We start from the raw sequence: 23,891 nt of genomic DNA on the forward strand, positions 1-23,891 counted from the left end.
GCGAGAAGCCTGCAACTAGCGGGGCACTGTCTATGCCACCCCATGCTACCTGCCAGCCTAGTCATCATATGGGAGCTCAAGCATGGGAGGATGAACCCTGGGCGCCCTCCCAAGACTATGGTCAACACGCTCTTAGAAGACAGCGGCGCGGCTAATGTAGATGAACTGAACACACTGATGAGGGAGAGGGAGAAGTGGATGGTCCATCATCGTGCCTGACGCCGGCCCCCTAGGCCTGAGTCAACATAGTGGTAGTAGCAGTCCCTGTTCTAGCCTCCAATGAGTGGGGAAAAACCAATTCATGTAAACAATAAAAAGTAAACAAATGACACACAGAGTCCCCAAGAGTGAGCCTACAGTCACAGAGCTGGTTCAGGGCCCGATACAGGCCACAGTCACAGAGCCAGTTCAGTGCTGAGGTGAGTGAGGCCGGTTCAGGGCCTGATGGCTGCAGGCCACAGTCACAGAAACAGTTCAATGCTGAGGGGAGTGAGGCCGGTCCAGGGCCCGATACAGGACACAGTCACGGAGCCAGTTCAGTGCTGAGGTGAGTGAGGCCGGTCCAGGGCCCAATGGCTGCAGGACACAGTCACGGAGCCAGTTTAATGCTGAGGGGAGTGAGGCCGGTCCAGGGCCCGATACAGGACACAGTCACGGAGCCAGTTCAGTGCTGAGGTGAGTGAGGCCGGTCCAGGGCCCAATGGCTGCTGGACACAGTCACGGAGCCACTTTAATGCTGAGGGGAGTGAAGCTGGTCCAGGGCCCGATACAGGCCACAATCACAGAGACAGTTCAGTGCTCCAATTATACAGGGCCTTGGGAAGATTACACTGGCTTGCAATGTGCAGACTGTTCTCCGCAATGCTCCTGCAAGGATTCACCAGACTGATTCTCATGTTCTCAGAGGCTTTGGTGATGATGCAGCAGGGTGTTGAGTGGGTTGAGGGGCGTTTCAGGTGTATAAATGAACAAGGATATGACTCTCTCTCCCTGTCCCAGGTCTAACCCACTCTTTTCCCCTCTCTCTCTGCAGGAGCAGTACCGATTTATCTATTTTGTGCTTCTGGAAGCCCAGCTGTTTGGAGATACGGCAATTCCAGTGCCACAGTTCCAAGAGTGCCTGGGCACTCTGATCGAGAAGTCCGGGCGTCCTGGTGCCAGCTGCAAAAGGGAGTTTGAGGTACAGGACTGGTCGCCCAGCATGTGCTCAGATGCGTGTGTACAAGCCTCTGACTGCTCTGGGTTGAGCTTGATGGTGTGGGCTACAGATCTCCCTTTCACACTGACCGTGTCCCTTCTTCCCCTGTGCCTTTGCCCTGTACTCTGCCTCTTTATTCTTTCTGCCATTTCCCTGTTAAACTCCATCTGCCACCTGTCTGCCCACGTCGCCAGCTGTTTGCTGTCCTCCTGTAGTTTCTGACTCTCTTCACTGCGACACTTCCAAATTTTGAGTCATCCATTGATGGGAAGATTTCACCCTTCTCACCCATAGCTATGTCTGTGCGGTCTATGGTCCAGTAGTGTGCCCTGGGAAAAACTACTGTCTCCCCTGCTTCAGTCCCACTCTCTTCCTTCTTCCATTTTCCTACCCCTGCTGTTACTGACCCTGTCCTTTCCCCCAGTCTCAGTTTTACTTATGGCCTTACAGAGGTATATTAAATCAGTGCACTGTTCTGAGCAAGATCCGTAACAATGTTGATGAGCAGGGGAATCTTGAAAGCTCCCTGAAAGTGACTATCGGGGTTGATGGCCTTTACTAGTCAAGACATTGGGTTCAAAAGTCAGAAAGTTATGTTGCAGCTTTATAAAAGTCTAGTTAGGCACCATCTGGGGTATCGCATCCAGTTCTGGTCACCCACTATAGGAAGGATGTTGGGGCTTTGGAGATGGTGCAGAAGAGGTTTACCAGGATAGAACATAGAATAGTACAGCACAGTACAGGCCCTTCGGCCCACAATGTTGTGCCGACCCTCAAACCCTGCCTCCCATATACCCCCCCCACCTTAAATTCCTCTCTAGTAGTCTCTTAAACTTCACTAGTGTATCTGCCTCCACCACTGACTCAGGCAGTGCATTCCACGCACCAACCACTCTCTGAGTAAAAAACTTTCCTCTAATATCCCCCTTGAACTTCCCACCCTTTACCTTAAAGCCATGTCCTCTTGTATTGAGCAGTGGTGCCCTGGGGAGGAGGCACTGGCTATCCACTCTATCTATTCCTCTTATTATCTTGTACACCTCTATCATGTCTCCTCTCATCCTCCTTCTCTCCAAAGAGTAAACCCCTAGCTCCCTTAATCTCTGATCATAATGCATACTCTCTAAACCAGGCAGCATCCTGGTAAATCTCCTCTGTACCCTTTCCAATGCTTCCACATCCTTCCTATAGTGACGCGACCAGAAATGGATACATAGAAACATACAAACATAGAAAATAGGTGCAGGAGTAGGCCATTCGGCCCTTCGAGCCTGCACCGCCATTTATTATGATCATGGCTGATCATCCAACTCAAGACCCTGTACCAGCCTTCCCTCCATACCCCCTGATCCCTTTAGCCACAAGGGATCTAACTCCCTCTTAAATATAGCCAATGAACTGGCCTCAACTGTTGCCTGTGGCAGAGAATTCCACAGGTTCACCACTCTCTGTGTGAAGAAGTTTTTCCTAATCTCGGTCCTAAAAGGCTTCCCCTTTATCCTCAAACTGTGACCCCTCGTTCTGGACTTCCCGAACATCAGGAACAATCTTCCTGCATCTAGCCTGTCCAATCCCTTTAGGATTTTATACATTTCAATCAGATCCCCCCTCAATCTTCTAAATTCCAACGGGTATAAGCCTAGTTCATCCAGTCTTTCATCATACGAAAGTCCTGCCATCCCAGGAATCAATCTGGTGAACCTTCTTTGTACTCCCTCTATGGCAAGGATGTCTTTCCTCAGATTAGGGGACCAAAACTGCACACAATACTCCAGGTGTGGTCTCACCAAGGCCTTGTACAACTGCAGTAGTACCTCCCTGCTCCTGTACTCAAACCCTCTTGCTATGAATGCCAGCATACCATTCGCCTTTTTCACTGCCTGCTGTACCTGCATGCCCACTTTCAATGACTGGTATGATTATAATGACACCCAGGTCTCATTGCACCTCCCCTTTTCCTAATCGGCCACCATTCAGATAATAATCTGTTTTCCTGTTTTTGCCACCAAAGTGGATAACTTCACATTTATCCACATTAAATTGCATCTGCCATGAATTTGCCCACTCACCCAACCTATCCAAGTCACCCTGCATCCTCTTAGCATCCTCCTCACTGCTAACAGTGCCACCCAGCTTCGTGTCATCCGCAAACTTGGAGCATTTAATTCCCTCATCCAATTCATTAATATATATTGTAAACAACTTTGGTCCCAGCACTTAGCCTTGCGGTACCCCACGAGTCACCGCCTGCCATTCTGAAAAGGTCCCGTTTATTCCCACTCTTTGCTTCCTGTCTGCCAACCAATTCTCTATCCACATCAATACCTTACCCCCAATACCGTGTGCTTTAAGTTTGCACACTAATCTCCTGTGTAGGACCTTGTCAAAAGCCTTTTGAAAATCCAAATATACCACATTCACTGGTTCTCCCCTATCCACTCTACTAGTTACATCCTCAAAAAATTCTATGAGATTCGTCAGACATGATTTTCCATTCACAAATCCATGCTGACTTTCTCCGATGATTTCACCACTTTCCAAATGTGCTGTTATCGCATCTTTGATAACTTAATCTAGCAGTTTCCCCACCACCGATGTTAGGCTAACCGGTCTATAATTCCCTGGTTTCTCTCTCCCTCCTTTTTTAAAAAGTGGGGTTACATTAGCCACCCTCCAATCCTCAGGAATTAGTCCAGAATCTAAAGAGTTTTGAAAAATTATCACTAATGCATCCACTATTTCTTGGGCTACTTCCTTAAGCACTCTGGGATGCAGACCATCTGGCCCTGGGGATTTATCTGCCTTTAATCCCTTCAATTTTCCTAACCCCACTTTCCTACTAACATGTATTTCCCTCAGTTCCTCCATCTCACTGGACCCTCTGTCCCCTACTATTTCCGGAAGATTATTTGTGTCCTCCTTAGTGAAGACAGAACCAAAGTAAAACCAAAGAACCAAAGTTCCCCATAATCAATTCACCTGTTTCTGTCTGTAGGGGATCTACATTTGTCTTAACCAATCTTTTTCTTTTCACATATCTATAAAAGCTTTTACAGTCAGTTTTTATGTTCCCTGCCAGTTTTCTTTCATAATCTTTTTTCCCCTTCCTAATTAAGCCCTTTGTCCTCCTCTGCTGAACTCTGAATTTCTCCCAGTCCTCAGGTGAGCCACTTTCTCTGGCTAATTTGTATGCTTCTTCTTTGGAATTGATACTATCCCTAATTTCTCTTGTCAGCCACGGGTGCACGACCTTCCTTGATTTATTCTTTTGCCAAACTGGGATGAACAATTGTTGTAGTTCATCAATGCGATCTTTAAATGATTGCCATTGCATATCCACCGTCAACCCTTTAAGTGTCATTTGCCAGTCTATCTTAGCTAATTCACGTCTCATACCTTCAAAGTTACCCTTCTTTAAGTTCAGAACCTTTGTTTCTGAATTAACTATGTCACTCTTCATGTTAATGAAGAATTCCACCATATTATGGTCACTCTTACCCAAGGGGCCTCTCACGACAAGATTGCTAATTAACCCTTCCTCATTGCTCAATACCCAGTCCAGAATAGCCTGCTCTCTAGTTGGTTCCTCGACATGTTGGTTCAAAAAAACATCCCGCATACATTCCAAGAAATCCTCCTCCTCAGCACCCTTACCAATTTGGTTCACCCAATCTACATGTAGATTGAAGTCACCCATTATAACTGCTGTTCCTTTATTGCACGCATTTCTAATTTCCTGTTTAATACCATCCCCAACCTCAATACTACTGTTAGATGGCCTGTACACAACTCCCACCAGCGTTTTCTGCCCCTTAGTGTTATGCAGCTCTACCCATATCGATTCCACATCCTCCCGGCTTATGCCTTTCCTTTCTATTGTGTTAATCTCTTTTTTAACCAGCAACGCCACCCCACCTCCCCTTCCTTCATGTCTATCCCTCCTGAATATTGAATATCCCTGAACGTTGAGCTCCCATCCCTGGTCACCCTGGAGCCATGTCTCTGTGATCCCAACTATATCATATTCATTAATAATTATCTGCACTTTTAATTCATCCACCTTGTTACGAATGCTCCTTGCATTGACACACAAAGCCTTCAGGCTTGCTTTTACAACTCTCTTAGCCCTTATACAATTATGTTGAAAAGTGGCCCTTTTTGATGCTTGCCCTGGATTTGTCGGCCTGCCACTTTTACTTTTCTCCTTACTACTTTTTGCTTCTACCCTCATTTTACACCCCTCTGTCTCTCTGCACTGGTTCCCATCCCCCTGTTGTGAACTAACCTCCTCTCACCTAGTCTCTTTAATTTGATTCCCACCCCCCAACCATTCTAGTTTAAAGTCACCTCAGTAACCCTCGCTAATCTCCCTGCCAGGATATTGGTCCCCCTAGGATTCAAGTGTAACCCGTCCTTTTTGTACAGGTCGCACCTGTGCCAAAAGAGGTCCCAATGATCCAAAAGCTTGAATCCCTGGCTCCTGCTCCAATCCCTCAGCCACGCATTTATCCTCCACCTCATTGCATTCCTACTCTCACTGTCGTGTGGCACAGGCAGTAATCCCGAGATTACTACCTTTGCGGTCCTTTTTCTCAACTCCCTTCCGAGCTCCCTATATTCTCCTTTCAGGACCTCTTCCCTTTTCCTACCTATGTCATTGGTACCTATATGTACCACGACCTCTGGCTCCTCACCCTCCCACTTCAGGATATCTTGGACACGATCAGAAATATCCTGGACCCTGGCACCAGGGAGGCAAACTACCATCCGGGTCTCTGGACTGCGTCCACAGAATCACCTATCTGACCCCCTTACTATCGAGTCCCCTATTACTACTGCCCTCCTCTTCCTTTCCCTACCCTTCTGAGCTACAGGGCCGGACTCTGTGCCGGAGGCACAGCCACTGTTGCTTCCCCCGGGTAAGCCGTCCCCCCCAACAGTACTCAAACAGGAGTACCTATTGTTAAGGGGCACAGCCACCGGGGTACTCCCTATTACCTGACTCTTCCCCTTCCCCCTCCTAACCGTGACCCACTTGTCTGCCTCCCATGGCCCCGGTGTGACCACCTGCCTATAACTCCTCTCTATCAACTCCTCACTCTCCCTGACCAGACGAAGGTCATCGAGCTGCAGCTTCAGTTCCGTAACACGGTCCCTTAGGAGCTGCATCTCGATGCACCTGGCGCAAATGTAGACGTCCGGGAGGCTTAGAGACTCCAGGGCCTCCCACATCCGACACCGAGAACAGCAAACTGCCCTCACACTCATACTGCTCCTCTCCTCAAATAACAACAGAAAATGAATACCAAACATTCCTCGCCTCGCCCGTTTCCGCCTAAGCCCGTTGAGCCGAAGCCCTTAAGCCTTCACTCTGCTCCCGGCTCACTCCGCAGCCTGCAAACTGCGCTGCCCGCTGTATGAGGCTTTGTTCCTATTAAATCTGCCGCGCTTCACTGCCCGACATCACACGCCTGCGCAGTCCCGCCTCTCTGAACGCCGTTGGAGAAAAAAATCCGAAAATTTCAAAAATGTCTTCCTCCACACTCCCGCTCCAAGTGTGGCCTAACCAGAGTTTTACAGAGCTGCATCATTACATTGCGACTCTTAAACTCTATCGCTCGACTTATGAAAGCTAACACCCCATAAGCTTTCTTAACTACCCTATCTACCTGTGAGGCAACTATCAGGGATCTATGGACATGTACCCCGAGATCCCTCTGCTCCTCCACACTACCAAGTATCCTGCCATTTACTTTGTACTCTGCCTTGGAGTTTGTCCTTCCAAAGTGTACCACCTCACACTTCTCCGGGTTGAACTATCTGCAACACCACGAACCTTTGTGTCGTCTGCAAACTTGCCAACCCACCCTTCTATTCCTACATCCAGGTTGTTAATAAAAATCACGAAAAGTAGAGGTCCCAGAACAGATCCTTGTGGGACACCACTAGTCACAACCCTCCAATCTGAATGTATTCCCTCCACCACCACCCTCTGCCTTCTGCAGGCAAGCCAATTCTGAATCCACCTGGCCAAACTTCCCTGGATCCCATGCCTTCTAACTTTCTGAATAAGCCTACCGTGTGGAACCTTGTCAAATGCCTTACTAAAATCCATGTAGGTCACATCCACTGCACTACCCTCATCTATATGCCTGGTCACTTCCTCAAAGAACTCTATCAGGCTTGTTAGACATGATCTGCCCTTCACAAAGCCATACTGACTGTCCCTGATCAGACCATGATTCTCTAAATGCCCAGAGATCCTATCTCTAAGAATCTTTTCCAACAGCTTTCCCACCACAGATGTAATGCTCACTGGTCTATAATTACCCGGACTATCCCTACTACCTTTTTTTGAGCATGGGGACAACATTTGCCTCCCTCCAATCCTCCGGTACCATTCCAGTGGACAACGAGAACATAAAGATCCCAGCCAGAGGCTCAGCAATCTCTTCCCTCGCCTCGTGGAGCAGCCTAGGGAATAATTCCGTCAGGCCCCGGGGACTTATCTGTCCTAATGTATTTTAACAACTCCAACACCACCTCTCCCTTAATATCAACATGCTCCAGAACACCAACCTCACTCATATTGTCCTCACCATCATCAAGTTCCCTCTCATTGGTGAATACGGAAGAGAAGTATTCATTGAGGACCTCGCTCGCTTCCACAGCCTCCAGGCACATTTTCTCTCCTTTATCTCCAATCAGTCCTACCTTCACTCCTGTCATCCTTTTGTTCTTCACATAATTGAAGAATGCCTTGGGGTTTTCCTTTACCCTACTCGCCAAGGCCTTCTCATGCCTCCTTCTTGCTCTTCTCAGCCCCTTCTTAAGCTCCTTTCTTGCTTCCCTATATTCCTCAATAGACCCATCTGATCCTTGCTTCCTAAACCTCATGTATGCTGCCTTCTTCCACCTGACTAGATTTTCCACCTCACTTGTCACCCATGGTTCCTTCACCCTACCATTCTTTATCTTCCTCACCGGGACAAATTTATCCCTTTCATCCCACAGGAGACCTCTAAACATTGACCACGTGTCCATACTACATTTCCCTGCAAAAACATCATCCCAATTCACACCTGCAAGTTCTAGCCTTATAGCCTCATAATTTGCCTTTCCCCAATTAAAAATTTCCTGTTCTCTTTGATTCTATCCTTTTCCATGATAATTATAAAGGCCAGGGAGCGGCGGTCACTGTCCCCCAGATGCTCACCCACTGAGAGATCTGTGACCTGACTCGGTTCGTTACCTAATACTAGATCTAGTTTGGCATTCCCCCTGGTCGGCCTGTCCACATACTGTGACAGGAATCCATCCTGGACACACTTAAGCTCTGCCCCATCTAAACCCTTGGAACTAATCAGGTGCCAATCAATATTCGGGAAGGTAAAGTCACCCATGATAACAATCCTGTTATTTTGGCACCTTTCGAAAATCTGCCTCCCAATCTGCTCCTCTGTATCTGCTGCTACCAGGGGGCCTATAGAATACTCCCAACAGAGTAACTGCTCCCTTCCTGTTCCTGACTTCCACCCATACTGACTCAAAAGAGGATCCTGCTACATTACCCACCCTTTCTGTAGCTGTAATAGTATCCCTGACCAGTAATGCCACCCCTCCTCCCCTTTTTCCGCCCTCCCTATCCCTTTTAAAGCACTGAAATCCAGGAATATTGAGAATCCATTCCTGCTCTGGTGCCAGCCAAGTCTCTGTAATGGCTACTACATCATAATTTCATGTATGTATCCAAGCTCTCAGTTCATCACCTTTGTTCTTGATGCTTCTTGCATTGAGGTACACACATTTCAGCCCTTCTACCTTACTGTCTTTACACCATTTATTCTGCTTCTCTTTCCTCAAAGCCTCTCTGTATGTTAGACCTGGCTTTACTCCATGCACTTCTTTCACTGCTCTATCACTCCAGGTCCCATCCCCCTTGCAAATTAGTTTAAACCCTCCTGAGCCATGCTAGCAAACCTACCTGCAAGGATATTGCTCCCTCTCGAGTTCAGGTGCAACCCATCCAATCTGTACAGGTCCCACCTTCCAGAGCAGTAATGGCTGGAATTTCAGGAAGCAATTCAGAAGTAGTTCTGAAAAAGAAGTAGTTTTCTAAAAGCAAGATGGCATGACCATGCATGATGACAAAATAAGTCAAAGCCAACATAAAAGCCAAAGTGAGGGCATATAATAGAGCAAAAATTAGTGGGCAGTTAGAGGATTGGGAAGCTTTTAAAAACCAACAGAAGGCAATGAAAAAGTCATAAAGAAGAAAAAGATAAATTATGAAGGTATGATACCCAATAATATCAAAGACGATACCAAAAGTTTCTTCAGATATATAAAAGAGAGGAGAGAATGGATATTGGACCACTGGAAAATGATGCTGGAGAGGTAGCAATGGGAGACAAGCAAAGTATTTTGCATTAGTCTTCACTGTGGAAGATACTAGCAGTGTGCCGGAAGTCCAAGAGTGTCGGGGGAAAAGTGAGTGAAGTTGCCATTACTAGAGAGAAATGTCTTGGGAAACTGGAAGTTCTGAAGGTTTTTGTTTTTCTTGGTGTATCCGGCTGCAGCTCCTTGAAGACCATGTTTGGGATCTGGAGCAGCAACTGGATGACCTTCGGCTTGTATGGGAGAGTGAGGAGATAATTGATCAGAGTTACAGGGAAGTAGTCACCCCGAAGTTGCAGGAGGCGAGTAGCTGGGTGACTGTTAGGAGAAATGGAAATAGGCGGTTAGAGCAGAGCACCCCTGTGGCCATTTCCCTCAGAAACAGGTATGCCACTTTGGAGCAACACACATCAAAGTTGCTGGTGAACGCAGCAGGCCAGGCAGCATCTATAGGAAGAGGCGCAGTCGACGTTTCAGGCCGAGACCCTTCGTCAGGACTAACTCAAGGAAGAGTGAGTAAGGGATTTGAAAGCTGGAGGGGGAGGGGGAGATGCAAAATGATAGGAGAAGACAGGAGGGGGAGGGGATGGAGCCAAGAGCTGGACAGGTGATTGGCAAAAGGGATACGAGAGGATCATGGGACAGGAGGTCTGGGAAGAAAGACAGTGGGGGGGAACCCAGAGGATGGGCAAGGGGTATAGTCAGAGGGACAGAGGGAGAAAAAGGAGAGTGAGAGAAAGAATGTGTGTATAAAAATAAATAACAGATGGGGTACGAGGGGGAGGTGGGGCATTAGCGGAAGTTAGAGGTCAATGTTCATGCCATCAGGTTGGAGGCTACCCAGACGGAATATGAGGTGTTGTTCCTCCAACCTGAGTGTGGCTTCATCTTTACAGTAGAGGAGGCCGTGGATAGACATGTCAGAATGGGAATGGGATGTGGAATTAAAATCCGTCTGGGTAGCCTCCAACCTGATGGCATGAACATCGACTTCTCTAACTTCTGGTAATGCCCCACCTCCCCCTCGTACCCCATCTGTTATTTATTTTTATACACACATTCTTTCTGTCACTCGCCTTTTTCTCCCTCTGTCCCTCTGACTTCCCCCTTGCCCATCCTCTGGATTTCCCCCCCCTCCCTTTGTCTTTCTCCCTGGACCTCCTGTCCCATGATCCTCTCGTATCCTTTTTGCCAATCACCTGTCCAGCTCTTGGCTCCATCCCTCCCCCTCCTGTCTTCTCCTATCATTTTGGATCTCCCCCTCCCCCTCCCACATTCAAATCTCTTACTAACTCTTCCTTCAGTTAGTCCTGATGAAGGGTCTCGGCCTGAAACGTCGACTGTACCTCTTCCTAGAGATGCTGCCTGGCCTGCTGCGTTCACCAGCAACTTTGATGTGTGTTGCTTGAATTTCCAGCATCTGCAGAATTCCTGTTGTTTGCGTTATACTGCTTTGGATACTGTTGTGGGGGATGACCTCCCGGGAGAATGCCACGGCGACTGAGTTACAGGCACTGAGCATGGGTCCTTGTGCAGGAGGGAAAGAGGGAGAAGAAGGGAGTGGTAGTGATAGGGGACTTGATAGTGAGGGGAACAGACAGGAGATTCTGTGGACATGAACGGGACACCCGGATGGTATATTGCCTCCCAGGTGTCAGGGTCACGGATGTCTTAGATCGTATCCACCACAGTTTGGAGAGGGAGGGGGAGCAGCCAATGTCTTGGTACATATTGGTACCAATGACATAGGAAGGAAAAGCAAAGAGTCCTGAAAAGAGATTTTAGAGAGCTAGGTAGAAAGCTGAAAAGCTGGACCTTCAGGGTAGGAATTTCCGGATTGCTGCCTGTGCCACGCGCCAGTGAGGGTAGAAACAGGATGATTTGGCAGATAAATGCATGGCTGAGAAGCTGGTGCAGGGGGCAGGGTTTCAGGTTTATGGATCATTGGGATCACTTCAGGGGGAGGTATGACCTGTTCAAAAGTGACGGGTTACACCTGAACCCAAGAGAACCAATATTCTCATCAGCAGGTTTGTCAGAGCTGTTGGGGAGGGTTTAAACTAACTAGGCAAGGGGTGGGAACTGGTGTGAAGGGACCCAGGATAGGACTGATGGAAAAAAGTAAAGATAGCGTGCAGTCAGACTGTCAGGAAGGGCGGGTGATGGGACTTTGGTAGTAGAAATAAATGTGCAGACTATTTTCTGAACAGGGAAGGTAATCCAAAACTCTGAGATACAAAGAGACTTGAGAGTCCATGTGCAGAACACCCTGAAGGTTAACTTGCAGGTTGAGTCAGTGGTGAGAAAGGCAAATGCCATGTTAACATTCATTTCAGGAGGTCTAGAATACAAGAGCAGGGATGTGATGCTGAGGCTTTATAAGGCACTGGTGAGGCCTCACCTCGAGTATTGTGAAAAGTTTTAGAAATATAGAAACATAGAGAACCTACAGCACAATACAGACCCTTCAGCTCACAAACCTGTGCCGAACATGTCCCTACCTTAGAACTACCTAGGCTTTACCCATAGCCCCCTACTTTTCTAAGCTCCATGTAGCCATCCAGGAGCCTCTAAAAAGACCCTATCGTTTCCGCCTCCACCACTTGTCGCCGGCAGCCCATTGCACGCACTCACCACTCTCTGCATAAAAAACTTAACCCTGACGCCTCCTCTGTACCTACTTTCAAGCACCTTAAAACTATGCCCTCTCGTGCTAGCCATTTCAGCCCTGGGGAAAAACCTTTGACTATCCACATGATCAATGCCTCTCATTATCTTGTACACCTTTGTCAGGTCACCTCTCATCCTCCGTCACGCAAGGAGAAAAGGCTGAGTTCACTCAACCTATTCTCATAAGGCATGCTCCCCAATCCAGGCCACATCCTTGTAAGTCTCCTCTGCACCCTTTCTATGGTTTCCACATCCTTCCTGTAGTGATGCAACCAAAATTGAGCACAGTACTCCAAGTGGGGTCTGACCAGGGTCCTATATAGCTGCAACATTACCTCTCAGCTCTTAAACTCAAGAGCCTAGAGATAATGTTGCAGCTATATAGGACCCCTCATCTTAGAAAAGATGTGCTGGCATTGGGGAGGGTCCAGAGGAGGTTCACATGGATGATTCCAGGAATGAAAGGGTTATCACACAAGGAATGTTTGATGGCTCTGGGTCTGTACTCGCTGGAATTCAGAAGAATGAGGGGGGATATCAATGAAACCTTTCAAATGTTGAAAGGCCTAGACAGAGTAGATGTGGAAAAGATGTTTCCCATGGTGGGAGAGTCTAGGACAAGAGGGAACAACCTTGGGATAGAGGGGTGCCCTTTCAAAACAGAGATGCGGATAAATTTCTCTAGCCAAAGGGTACGGAATTTGTGGAATTTGTTGCTACATACAGCTGTGGAGGCCAGGTCGTTGGGTGTATTTAAGGCAGAGATTGATAGGTTCTTGATTGGACAAGGCACCAAAGGTTACGGGGAGAAGGCCGGGAACTGGGGTTGAGGAGGAGAAAACAAAGGATCAGTCATGATTGAATGGCAGAGCAGACTCGATGGGCCAGATGTCCTAATTCTGTTGCTATGTCTTATGGTCTTATTGTCTTGTAAATCAGCTAGACCAGATAGTCTACACCCCAGGGTTCTGAAGAGATTGTAGCGGCATTAGTAATGATCTTTCAAGAATCACGAGATTCTAGCATGGTTCTGAAGAACTGGAAAATTGCAAATATCACTCCACTCTTCAAGAAGTGAGAGAGGCAGAAGAAAGGAAACTATAGGCCATTTAGTCTGAACTCAGTGGTTGAGAAGATGTTACAGTCGATTATTAAGGATGAGGTCTCAGGGTACTTGGAGGCAGGTAATAAAATAGGTCATAGTCAGTATGGTTTCCTCAAGGGAAAATCTTGCCTGACAAATCGATGGAATTCTTTGAAGAAATAACACTCAGGATAGATAAAGGAGAAATGGTTGATGTTGTGTACTTGGATTTTCAGAAGGCCTTTGACAAGGTGCCACATATGAGGCTGCTTAACAAGTTAAGAACCCATGGTATTACAGGAAAACACTGGCATGGATGGAGCATTGGCTGATTGGCAGGAGGCAAAGAGTGGGAATAAAGAGAGTGGCTGCCGGTGACTGGTAGTGTTGCACTGGGGTCTGTGTTGGGACCAATCCTTCTTATGTCAATGATTTGGATGATGGAATTGACAGCTTCGAGGCCAAGTCTGTGGACATTACAAGGACATGTGGAGGGGCAGTTAGTGTTGAGGAAGCAGAGAGACTTCAGAGGGAATTAGACAGATTAGGAGTATAGGCAAAGAAGTGGCAGATGGGATACAGTATCGGGAAGTGTATGGTCATGCACTTTGGTGGAAGGAATAAAAGGGTAGACCATTTTCTAAATGGAGAGGAAATTCAAAAACCTGAGGTGCCAAGGGACTTGAGAGAATAGAAATGAGGAGGGATTTGGGGCATGGCGATGCTGCGAAATTTGTTGCCACTAGCGGCTGTTGAAGTAAGCCACTGAGTATATTTAAGGCAGAGGCTGATAGTTTCTTGATTAGTCAGGGCAAGAAGGGATACAGGGCAAACAACAGGAATTCTGCAGATGCTGGAAATTCAAGTAACACACATAAAAATTGCTGGTGAACGCAGCAGGCCAGGCAGCATCTATAGGAAGAGGTACAGTTGACGTTTCAGGCTGAGACCCTTCGTCAGGACTAACTGAAGGAAGAGTGAGTAAGAGATTTGAAAGTTGGAGGGGGAGGGGGAGATCCGTAATGATAGGAGAAGACAGGAGGGGGAGGGATGGAGACAAGCGCTGGACAGGTGATTGGCAAAAGGGGTATGAGAGGGTCATGGGACAGGAGGCCCAGGGACAAGGAAAAGGGGGAGGGGGGAAACAGGGAGAAGGGAGGGATACAGGGAGAAGGCAGGAGATTAGGGCTGAGATGAAATGAGAGAGCAGACTTGTTGGACAAATGGCCCAATTCTACCCCTATATCTTATGGTCTATGACTTGGGGCCAAAGGGGTGTTCCTGTGCTGCCCTGTTCTGTGTTCTATGTAAATCACGAAGGACACAGATAGGGTGGATGGCCACAGCTTCTCTCAGCATCACCATCATTATGTGCCGTGTCGCTTGACGTGGGCGATCATGGTCTCATGACCATGTTAGTTCCTTGGCAAATTTCTGCAGAGTGCTTTACCGTTACCTTCTCCTGGGCAGTGTCTTTAAAAGACAGGTGACCCCAGCCATGACCAATACCCTTCAGAGATTGTTTGCCTGGCATCGCTGGTTGCATAACCAGGAACTGTGATACGTGCCAGCTGCTCATACAACCGTCCACCATCTGCTCCCGTGGCCTACCGTGACCCTGACCAGGGGGTATTAGCCTTTGCTGCATCTTGTGCATGGGTGACCTGCAGGCTAGCAGAGGGAAGGAGCACCGTACACCTCCTTGAGTAGAGACACATCTCCACTCAGCCACTCGAGGTAGGGGTGTCTGAACCTCGAGGACATAGGTTTCAATGAGAGGGGAAAGATTGAAAGGGTACGTGAGGGGCAACTTTGATCATACAGAGTGTGGTTCGTGCTCGGAACGAGTGCCAGAGTAAAGAGTAGAGATTAAGATTAGGTTAAGGAGTTGCATTATTTTGTCACCTGTACATCGAAACATACAGTGAAGTGCTCCATTTTCATCGTCGACCAACACAGTTAGAGATTGTGCTGGGGGGTGGGGAGGAGCCTGCAAATGTTACCACGTCTGCAGAACAAACAGAGCACGGCCACAACTTACCAACCCAACTGTACCCGGCACCCACAGGAAAGCAACGCAGTCATGGGGAGAAGGTACAAACAGCAGAGGGAATTAAAGCTGGGTTGCTGTATAATTTTAATGTTAAGGTGACATTTGGACAGGTTCGAGGGTGCGAGAGGTGTCGAGGAATATGGGACTAGCTCAGGTAGCCATGGACAGTTGGGCGGAAGGGCCTGTTTCACTCTGACTGCCGACTTTCCTGCTAAAGGTGACACCACGTTGCTGACCCAGCCCAGTGTTTATATCCCCTGTGGCTGACCTGCGCTCCTACCTTCAGGGAGCTGTAGACAGGTGGAGCAAGGCCTCTTCCCCTCCATATCGCTGCTCCTCGCTTCATTATCTCTGCATTTGTCCTGTCACAGGCCGAGACAGGGACAGGGGCATGGAAAGGGAGAGTGTGGGGTGGGGAGAGATTGTGAGTGGAGGAGGGAATTGGGGGAGGAGGCCAGAGGGGAAGAATGGGGGATATGGGGAGGTGGGGGAGGAAGGGAGGGTGCATGATGCAGACTCGTTGCTGTGTCTGGCTGCCTCACTCACCTCCGCCTTCCCCACAGACACTGCAGACCTACTCACAGCTCTTCAGCTCACATCGACACACAGAGGCCCTGCAGATGTGTAACATCACAAAGAACAGGTGCTCCAAAATCCTGCCAGGTAACAGATCAACCTCGGTCCCCTCGCTCATTATCACCTCCGCCCTCCTCTTCACTATCAGTACAACCAGGGTTCACAGTCCCAGGGTGACTCAGATGAGGAATACGTTCGCTGGAGGCTGTTGAACCTTTTGAATTACCTATCAGAGATGCTGTGGACATTCAGTGAAAGCAGAGATCCCCAGCAGAAGTTTACCAGACCGTGGTTTTACATTATTGAGGGGCTTGGGTAGGAAAACGAGAAACTTCATCTTCCTTCCCTCCCTCACTCCCGTGGGTTTATCCAGATACCACTATGTGTTGTCAGAATCTCTGTGTCCTCCTCCACCCCTCAGTCCCCGTGGGTTTCAGAATTCCTTGGAGTGAAAAGCTTCTTAATGTACACTTATTAAATCTCTTACCCTTCACCCTAAACCTGACAAGAAAGTTTGCAACTGGAACAAATAAACTCCATGTTAATACAAAGTGACCGGTAGATTTTGCCAGTTTGCTCAAGAACTATATTGTTGAAGAAAGGTATCTTAAATTTCAAAAGTAGACTTTGATAAAAATTACATACAAAGGAAGAAACTGTGCAAAACAAAAAAATATCTTTGCATTCATGGTTGGTATATTCAGTCATGTAAACGTTAAAGAAAAAAATACAGACCTGGCACCATTGCCCCTCCTGTGGCTCCCTTTTATCGTCTGAGTGGCTTCCCCACCCAACTCTGCCCCTGCACATGGAGAGGAAATGGAGCCCAGACAGCAGTCTTCCCTCACAGAGCCTTTCAACTGGCTACACCCAGCACAGGCTGGACTGTGCCAGTCGGCAGCGTTCCCTCACAGACATCTCGCTGTGCGAGGAGACCAATGAGTTTCGGCAAAACCGAACAGAGTCCTCCACGGAGCTGATGATCTTCCAGCACTGCTTGACGTCTGTCCCATTGTGTGACCCTGGGAACAGCCCTCTGATCAGAGTCCTCCGTTACATAGGTGCCGAGGGTAAACCGGAACCTAGAGCCCTTCATCTGTCTCCTCGTCCTCTTGGCAAGTAAAAGAGGTGGGTGGCAATTCTCCCCCCCATGGCCATCCTGCGGGCAGCATACATGGGCATAATGTGTTAACTGCAGAGAAAGGCTCCAACTGTGAGAGTTCCAGTCAAATAAAGCCTTGGTGCATACCGGGTGAGGCATTCTCCCAAACTCACAGAATCCATGGAGATCTTGTCCCTCACATTCTGTGCTAATGCTGATGCTGACCACTACCTGTTGGACTTGTGGTCAAAGGTGTTTACCTGGAAGAAGACAGGAAGTGTGGCAGCTGTGCGCGGTATTGCGTGATAGTGGGGCCAGGCCTGTCTTTTACAGCACCAGGGGCCCTGGGTACATGGTGCCCACATACTTTATTTCCACACAGACTGACACAGCCTCAAGCTGAGAGAAACGGTGGGTACACTTCTGTCCTCATTCTCAGGGGATTTGTGCGTCATGACTCGACAGACTCACACTCTATCTTGGACCCCCCCCAGGTGCTTACTGAGCACAGGAGCAAGGAACAGGCTCCACCTGTGCCAGGTATAGCAGCCCAGGAGCACACTGCACTGGTGACCAGCTCCTTCGCTTCGCAGTTATTGATAGAGAACAAATGTCCACAGGACAAATTTCTTTAACCTGGCCTGTATGCCGCTTGCTACTCCACCCAGTCCCACTGAATCAGATCCCCAGCACCTTCAAGTAGGGAGACCCATGATGAGAGGGCCGTTGGACTGGCCAGTATGGCCTTGCTGTTCCTGGGACCACACACTAAATGCTGGAGGAACTCAGCAGGCCAGAGAGCCTCTGTGGAAAGGAACACAGTTGACGTTTCAGGCTGAGACCCTTCAGCAGGATGGGGAAAAAAAAGATGCAATGTCAGAGTGTGAAAGTGGGTGGATGGGAGGGAGAAACCAGGAAGTGGGGGGGAAGGGGTGAAGTAAGGAGCTGGGAAGTTGATTGGGGAAAGAGATTTGGGGCTGGAGAAGGAGGATTCTGATAGGAGAGGACAGAAGGCCGTGGAAGAAGGAAAAGGGGGAGGAGCACCAGAAGAAGGTGATGGGCGGGCAAGGGGGTCGGGTGAGAGAAGGAAATAGGAATGGGGAATGGTCAGAGGGGCGCATTACCAGAAGTTTGAGAAATCAATGTTCATGCCATTGGATTGGAGACTATCCAGACGGAATATAAGGTGTTGTTCCTGCAACCAGAGTGTGGCCTCATCGCAATAGTAGAGGAGGCCATGGATTGACATATTGGAATGAGAAGCAAAATTAAAATTGGAATGGGTGGCCACTGGGAGTTCCCGCTTCTTCTGGTGGAAGGAGTGTAAATCTCGGCAAAGCAGTCTCCCAGTCTACATTGGGTCTCACTGATATACAAGAGGCCACACTGGAAGCACCAGACACAGGATATGACCCCAACAGACACACAGGTGAAGTGTCACCTCATCTGGAAGGACTGTCTGGGGCCCTGAATGGTAGTGAGGGAGGAGGTGTAGGGGCCGGTGTAGCACTTGTTCTGCTTGCAACAATAAGTGGACGTCTTACTCTGACACAACATCTTTTTCTCCAGTCCTGCTGAAGGCTCTCGGCCCAGAACATTGACCATCGATGCTGCCTGGCCTGCTGAGTTCCTCAGCATTTCGTGTGTGTGTTGCTTGGATTTCCAGCATCTGCAGATTTTCTCTGGTTTGCTGTTGCTGGGGTTGACTATTGTCCCTGATGCCAACTCAAGCTGGTAGCAGATAACTGATCAGTCTGCCAGCTGACTGTAGATCTGAGCAGTCAGCAACATCATCCACGGTCAAGGAGAATTTGACTCATGTGCCTGAAGGGAATAATCTGTTCCTGAACCTGGTGGTGTAGGACCCCCACTCCCAGAGGGCCCAACAGTTCACTTTACATGGTCAGCATTAAGTTCTTCTGCCTACCTTACAAACTCAATACTAAAGTGCTGTAGCCTCGTCATTCCTGACACTTCCAATGTCCAAGTCATCTACGAAACTGCTCAAGCTTCCAATCACACCTCCACCATTACCCTCTATTGATCTTCCAATCACACCTCCACCATTACCCTCTATTGATCTTCCAATCACATCTTCACCATTACCCTCTATTGATCTTCCAATCACACCTCCACCATTACCCTCTATTGATCTTCCAATCACACCTCCACCATTACCCTCTATTGATCTTCCAATCACACCTCCACCATTACCCTCTATTGATCTTCCAATCACACCTCCACCATTACCCCCTATTGATCTTCCAATCACACTCCACCATTACCCCCTATTGATCTTCCAATCACACCTCCACCATTACCCTCTATTGATCTTCCAATCACACCTCCACCATTACCCTCTATTGATCTTCCAATCACACCTCCACCATTACCCCCTATTGATCTTCCAATCACACTCCACCATTACCCCCTATTGATCTTCCAATCACACCTCCACCATTACCCTCTATTGATCTTCCAATCACACCTCCACCATTACCCTCTATTGATCTTCCAATCACACCTCCACCATTACCCTCTATTGATCTTCCAATCACATCTTCACCATTACCCTCTATTGATCTTCCAATCACACCTCCACCATTACTCTCTATTGATCTTCCAATCACACCTCCACCATTACCCTCTATTGATCTCCCAATCACACCTCCACCATTACCCTCTATTGATCTTCCAATCACACTCCACCATTACCCTCTATTGATCTTCCAATCACACCTCCACCATTACCCTCTATTGATCCAGTGTGCCGAGTTGCCCTGGATCAATAGAGGGCTTTAAACTGTAGACCAAACTCCCAGCCTGCTACTGGGGATCCAAAATAGAGCGAGTCTGATGGGCCACAGAGCACAGAGAATGAGGACTAAAGTGTACCAGTGTTGCTGTCACCCTGATGACCACCGTCATGCATGGCTGTTTCAATCTGTGTGTGCAACCAAAGTATGTAGACACTATGTATCGGTATATATTGAGGCTACATGTCCTTGTCAAACATTATGCTGAAGTCCACGTAAACCACATCATTGACAATCAGTCAACTTTCCAAAACACTCTGTGCCCTTCCCCTCCCCAACACCGGTACCTGAGAAACCACGGTAACCTGCCTCCATGACTATCACCCACTAGCACGTCCATCCACTGTGATGAAGTGTTGTGTCCTGCCCGGGAGATGACTTGGATCTGCTCCAGCTTGCCTACCAGCACAACGTGTCCACAGCAGATGCCAGTTCATTGGCTCTTCACACAACCCTGGAACACCTGGACAGCAAAGATGTCTACTTCAGGATGTTCTTTATCGACCACAGCTCAGCATTCAGTACCATCATCCCCATAAAACTAATCAGTAAGCTTCAAGACCTTGGCCTCAATACTTCCTTATACAATTGCATCCCTGATTTCCTCACTTGCAGACCCCAGTTAGTTCAGATTGGCAACAGCATCTCCTCTGTGATCTCCATTAGCACAGGGGCATCCAAGGCTGTGCGCTTAGCCCCTGCTCTACCTGCTTAACATTAATGACTGTGTGGCTAAGCACAGCTCCAATGTGTGCTGACGACACCACTGTTGTTGGCTAAATCAAAGTTGGTGACATATCAACATTTAGGAGTGTTACGTAACCAGCAATAATGAATATCAATCGAGACAAGTTATATAAAAACAACCAAACATTTATTAAACACGGATAAACAACAAAAAACAAACGAAAACCTTAACCGGAAGTTAACCGCTATGCGTCCATTCAACAAATCGTCACTCGGCACTGGTTCTTAAAACGGTAAAGTCAAATACAGTTCTTAAAATGGTAAATTTGAAAGTCCAACAGATTTATACATTCAATTGGGAGAGACTTCTCTGGAGAAGTATTTCTTCATAGACGCAACTTTCCTGTTGGTTCTGTCCAAAGGATTCACGATGCAGGAAATAAATGGCTTAAAGCAACTGACCTTAGTTTCTAGCGAGCAAATCACACATGTACTTCCATTCTCTTTTGGCAAGAGTTATCATCGATGCAGGTTGCTACTTCTCCAACGAAGACTCAATAAGGTCGATCCTTTGTTAAACTGCCAAACGATACCAACTTCTCTTAATTCTTCAGGTCCTGTATTTCGATAAAGTCTTCACTCTCCAGTACTGCTGGAAAAAGGTACATCAACACATCTAGCAAAAATTGCCAGTCCAGCACTATTGTACCTTGCAACAGAACATAACTCTCCATCTTAAAAATGAAACTGTGTCATAAAAACGAATACGCAACAGAAACGGAGACACAGCCGCACGTTCTAGATGGAAAACTAAAAACTAAAAATCTAACTGCGTCATCTGAGGTCTTCCCTTTTATACCCGTGGTGCACATGTCATCACGTGACCTCACATCGGCACGAAAATTACATCAGGTGACCTCCAAAAGGCCATTACATCATACTCACAAAAAAAAATCACAGAGCTCCTTGAGGTATGTAACAGGAGGGAGATTGAATATCTGGCTGAGTGGTGCCACAACAACAGTGTGAGCAAGACCAAGGAGCTGATTATTGACCTCCGAGGAGCAAACTGGAGGTCCATGAGCCAGTCTCCATCGGGAATCAGAGGAGGAGAAAGTCAGCAACATTAAATTCTTTGATGTTATTGTTGCGGAGAACCTGTCCTGGACGCAGTATGTATGCGCAATTACAAAGAAAGCATGGCATCGCCTCTACTCCCTTGGAAATTTACAGAGATTTACCGTGACATCTAAAACTTCTACAAACTTCTGTAGATGTGTGGTGGAGACATTGACTGGCTGCATCATGGCCTGGTATGGAAACACCAACGCCCTCAAATGGAAACTCCTACAAAAAGTAGTGGATATGGCCCAGTCCATCATGGGTAAAGCCCTCCCCACCATTGAGCACATCTACAAGGAGTGCTGTTGCAGGAAGGCATCATCCATCATCAGGGAGTCCCGACCACCCAGCCCAGCTGTCTTCTCACTGCTGCCATTTACAAGAGCCTCAGGACTCACACCACCAGCTTCAGGAATAGTTATCACCCCTCAATCATCAGGCTCTTGAACAAAATCAATTAACTTCACTGAACTGTTCCCACAACGTATGGTCGTATTTAATATTTATTGGTTATTTATTTGTTATTTATTTATTTTTGCACAGTTCGTTGTCCTTATCGCCCTGGTTGTTTGTCCGCCCTGTTGGGTGAGGTCTTCTACTGATTCTATTGTGTTTCTTGGACATACTGAGTTTTCCCACAAGAAAACGTATCTTAGGTGGTACATGGTGACATACATGTACTTTGATAACAAATTTACTTTGAACTTGGAACTTTCCCTTTAGCAGGCCTGTTATGAGACTCCTAATCCCAGTGGGACCATCACCCAGTCTTTGGCCCAATGCCCTGAGGTGGGCCTTCCCCGTTGGAAGGCCACCCTTGTGACTCAGTCTCACGTTGCTGTTCCCTCCCACAGCGGAGCACGTTCGGCCCAGCCTGCTGTCCGTGAAGAACCCGAATGGCAGCGCAGGCTACATCAACGCTGTCTTTGCAGAGGTGAGGGCAGAGCCATCGCTGTAAACCCTTATATAACACAAACTGCCCATAACCCAAACCTGCCTCCTTCCCTGTAACCAAAACCCCATCTCTCTGTATAACCCTAAAACCCCACCCTCCCTCCCTGCAACTCCTTGCATAACCTAAACCCCCCCCTCCCTATAATACCAAAACTACTCCCTACAAACCAAAACCCCTCCCCGGTGCTGTGAGGTTCGGTGGGTGTGGGCAGGTAGGTGCAGATATGGTTAACTCCATGAGGGTGCGGGCTGCGGGTAGTGTGAGGAAGTGAGTATGGAGTCATGGGGGGGATGATACGGAGCTGGAGGGGGGGTGATACAGGGGTGGGGGGGGAATGGACAGGGTTGGAGGGAGAGGGTTTACAGTGAGGCTGCAGTCAGTGTGAGGGGATGGACAGGGTTGGAGGGAGAGGGTTTACAGTGAGGGTGCAGTGGGTGTGAGGGGATGGACAGGATTGGAGGGAGAGGGTTTACAGTGAGGGTGCAGTGGGTGTGAGGGGATGGACAGGGTTGGAGAGAGAGGGTTTACAGTGAGGGTGCAGTGGGTGTGAGGGGATGGACTGGATTGGAGGGAGAGGGTTTACAGTGAGGGTGCAGTGAGTGTGAGGGGATGGACAGGGTTGGAGGGAGAGGGTTTACAGTGAGGGTGCAGTGAGTGTGAGGGGATGGACAGGGTTGGAGGGAGAGGGTTTACAGTGAGGCTGCAGTGGGTGTGAGGGGATGGAGAGTGTTGGAGGGAGAGGGTTTACAGTGAGGGTGCAGTGGGTGTGAGGGGATGGACAGGATTGGAGGGAGAGTGTTTACAGTGAGGCTGCAGTCAGTGTGAGGGGATGGACAGGGTTGGAGGGAGAGGGTTTACAGTGAGGGTGCAGTGGGTGTGAGGGGATGGAGAGGATTGGAGGGAGAGGGTTTACAGTGAGGCTGCAGTGAGTGTGAGGGGATGGACAGGGTTGGAGGGAGAGGGTTTACAGTGAGGGTGCAGTGGGTGTGAGGGGATGGACAGGATTGGAGGGAGAGGGTTTACAGTGAGGGTGCAGTGAGTGTGAGGGAATGGACAGGGTTGGAGGGAGAGGGTGAGGCTGCAGAGTGTGAGGGGATGGACAGGATTGGAGGGAGAGGATTTACAGTGAGGCTGCAGAGTGTGAGGGAATGGACAGGATTGGAGGGAGAGGGTTTACAGTGAGGGTGCAGTGAGTGTGAGGGGGTGGACAGGGTTGGAGGGAGAGGGTGAG

General features: G+C 48.3%; 1 protein-coding gene across 2 annotated transcripts in view; it reads left to right on the plus strand.

The window, feature by feature from the left end:
- LOC134347274 (receptor-type tyrosine-protein phosphatase alpha-like) overlaps positions 1 to 23,891 on the plus strand; it is a 192,945-nt gene that overhangs the window by 124,571 nt on the left and 44,483 nt on the right. For both annotated transcript variants that reach the window (XM_063049658.1, XM_063049659.1), the window contains exons 19-21: positions 1,034 to 1,180; positions 15,966 to 16,065; positions 22,560 to 22,639. In XM_063049658.1, coding sequence (XP_062905728.1) covers positions 1,034 to 1,180; positions 15,966 to 16,065; positions 22,560 to 22,639 — 327 coding nt within the window. The remainder of the gene's footprint in view (positions 1 to 1,033; positions 1,181 to 15,965; positions 16,066 to 22,559; positions 22,640 to 23,891) is intronic.

This window comes from Mobula hypostoma, chromosome 5 (genome assembly GCF_963921235.1).
Source record: "Mobula hypostoma chromosome 5, sMobHyp1.1, whole genome shotgun sequence".
Lineage (NCBI taxonomy): Eukaryota > Metazoa > Chordata > Chondrichthyes > Myliobatiformes > Myliobatidae > Mobula > Mobula hypostoma.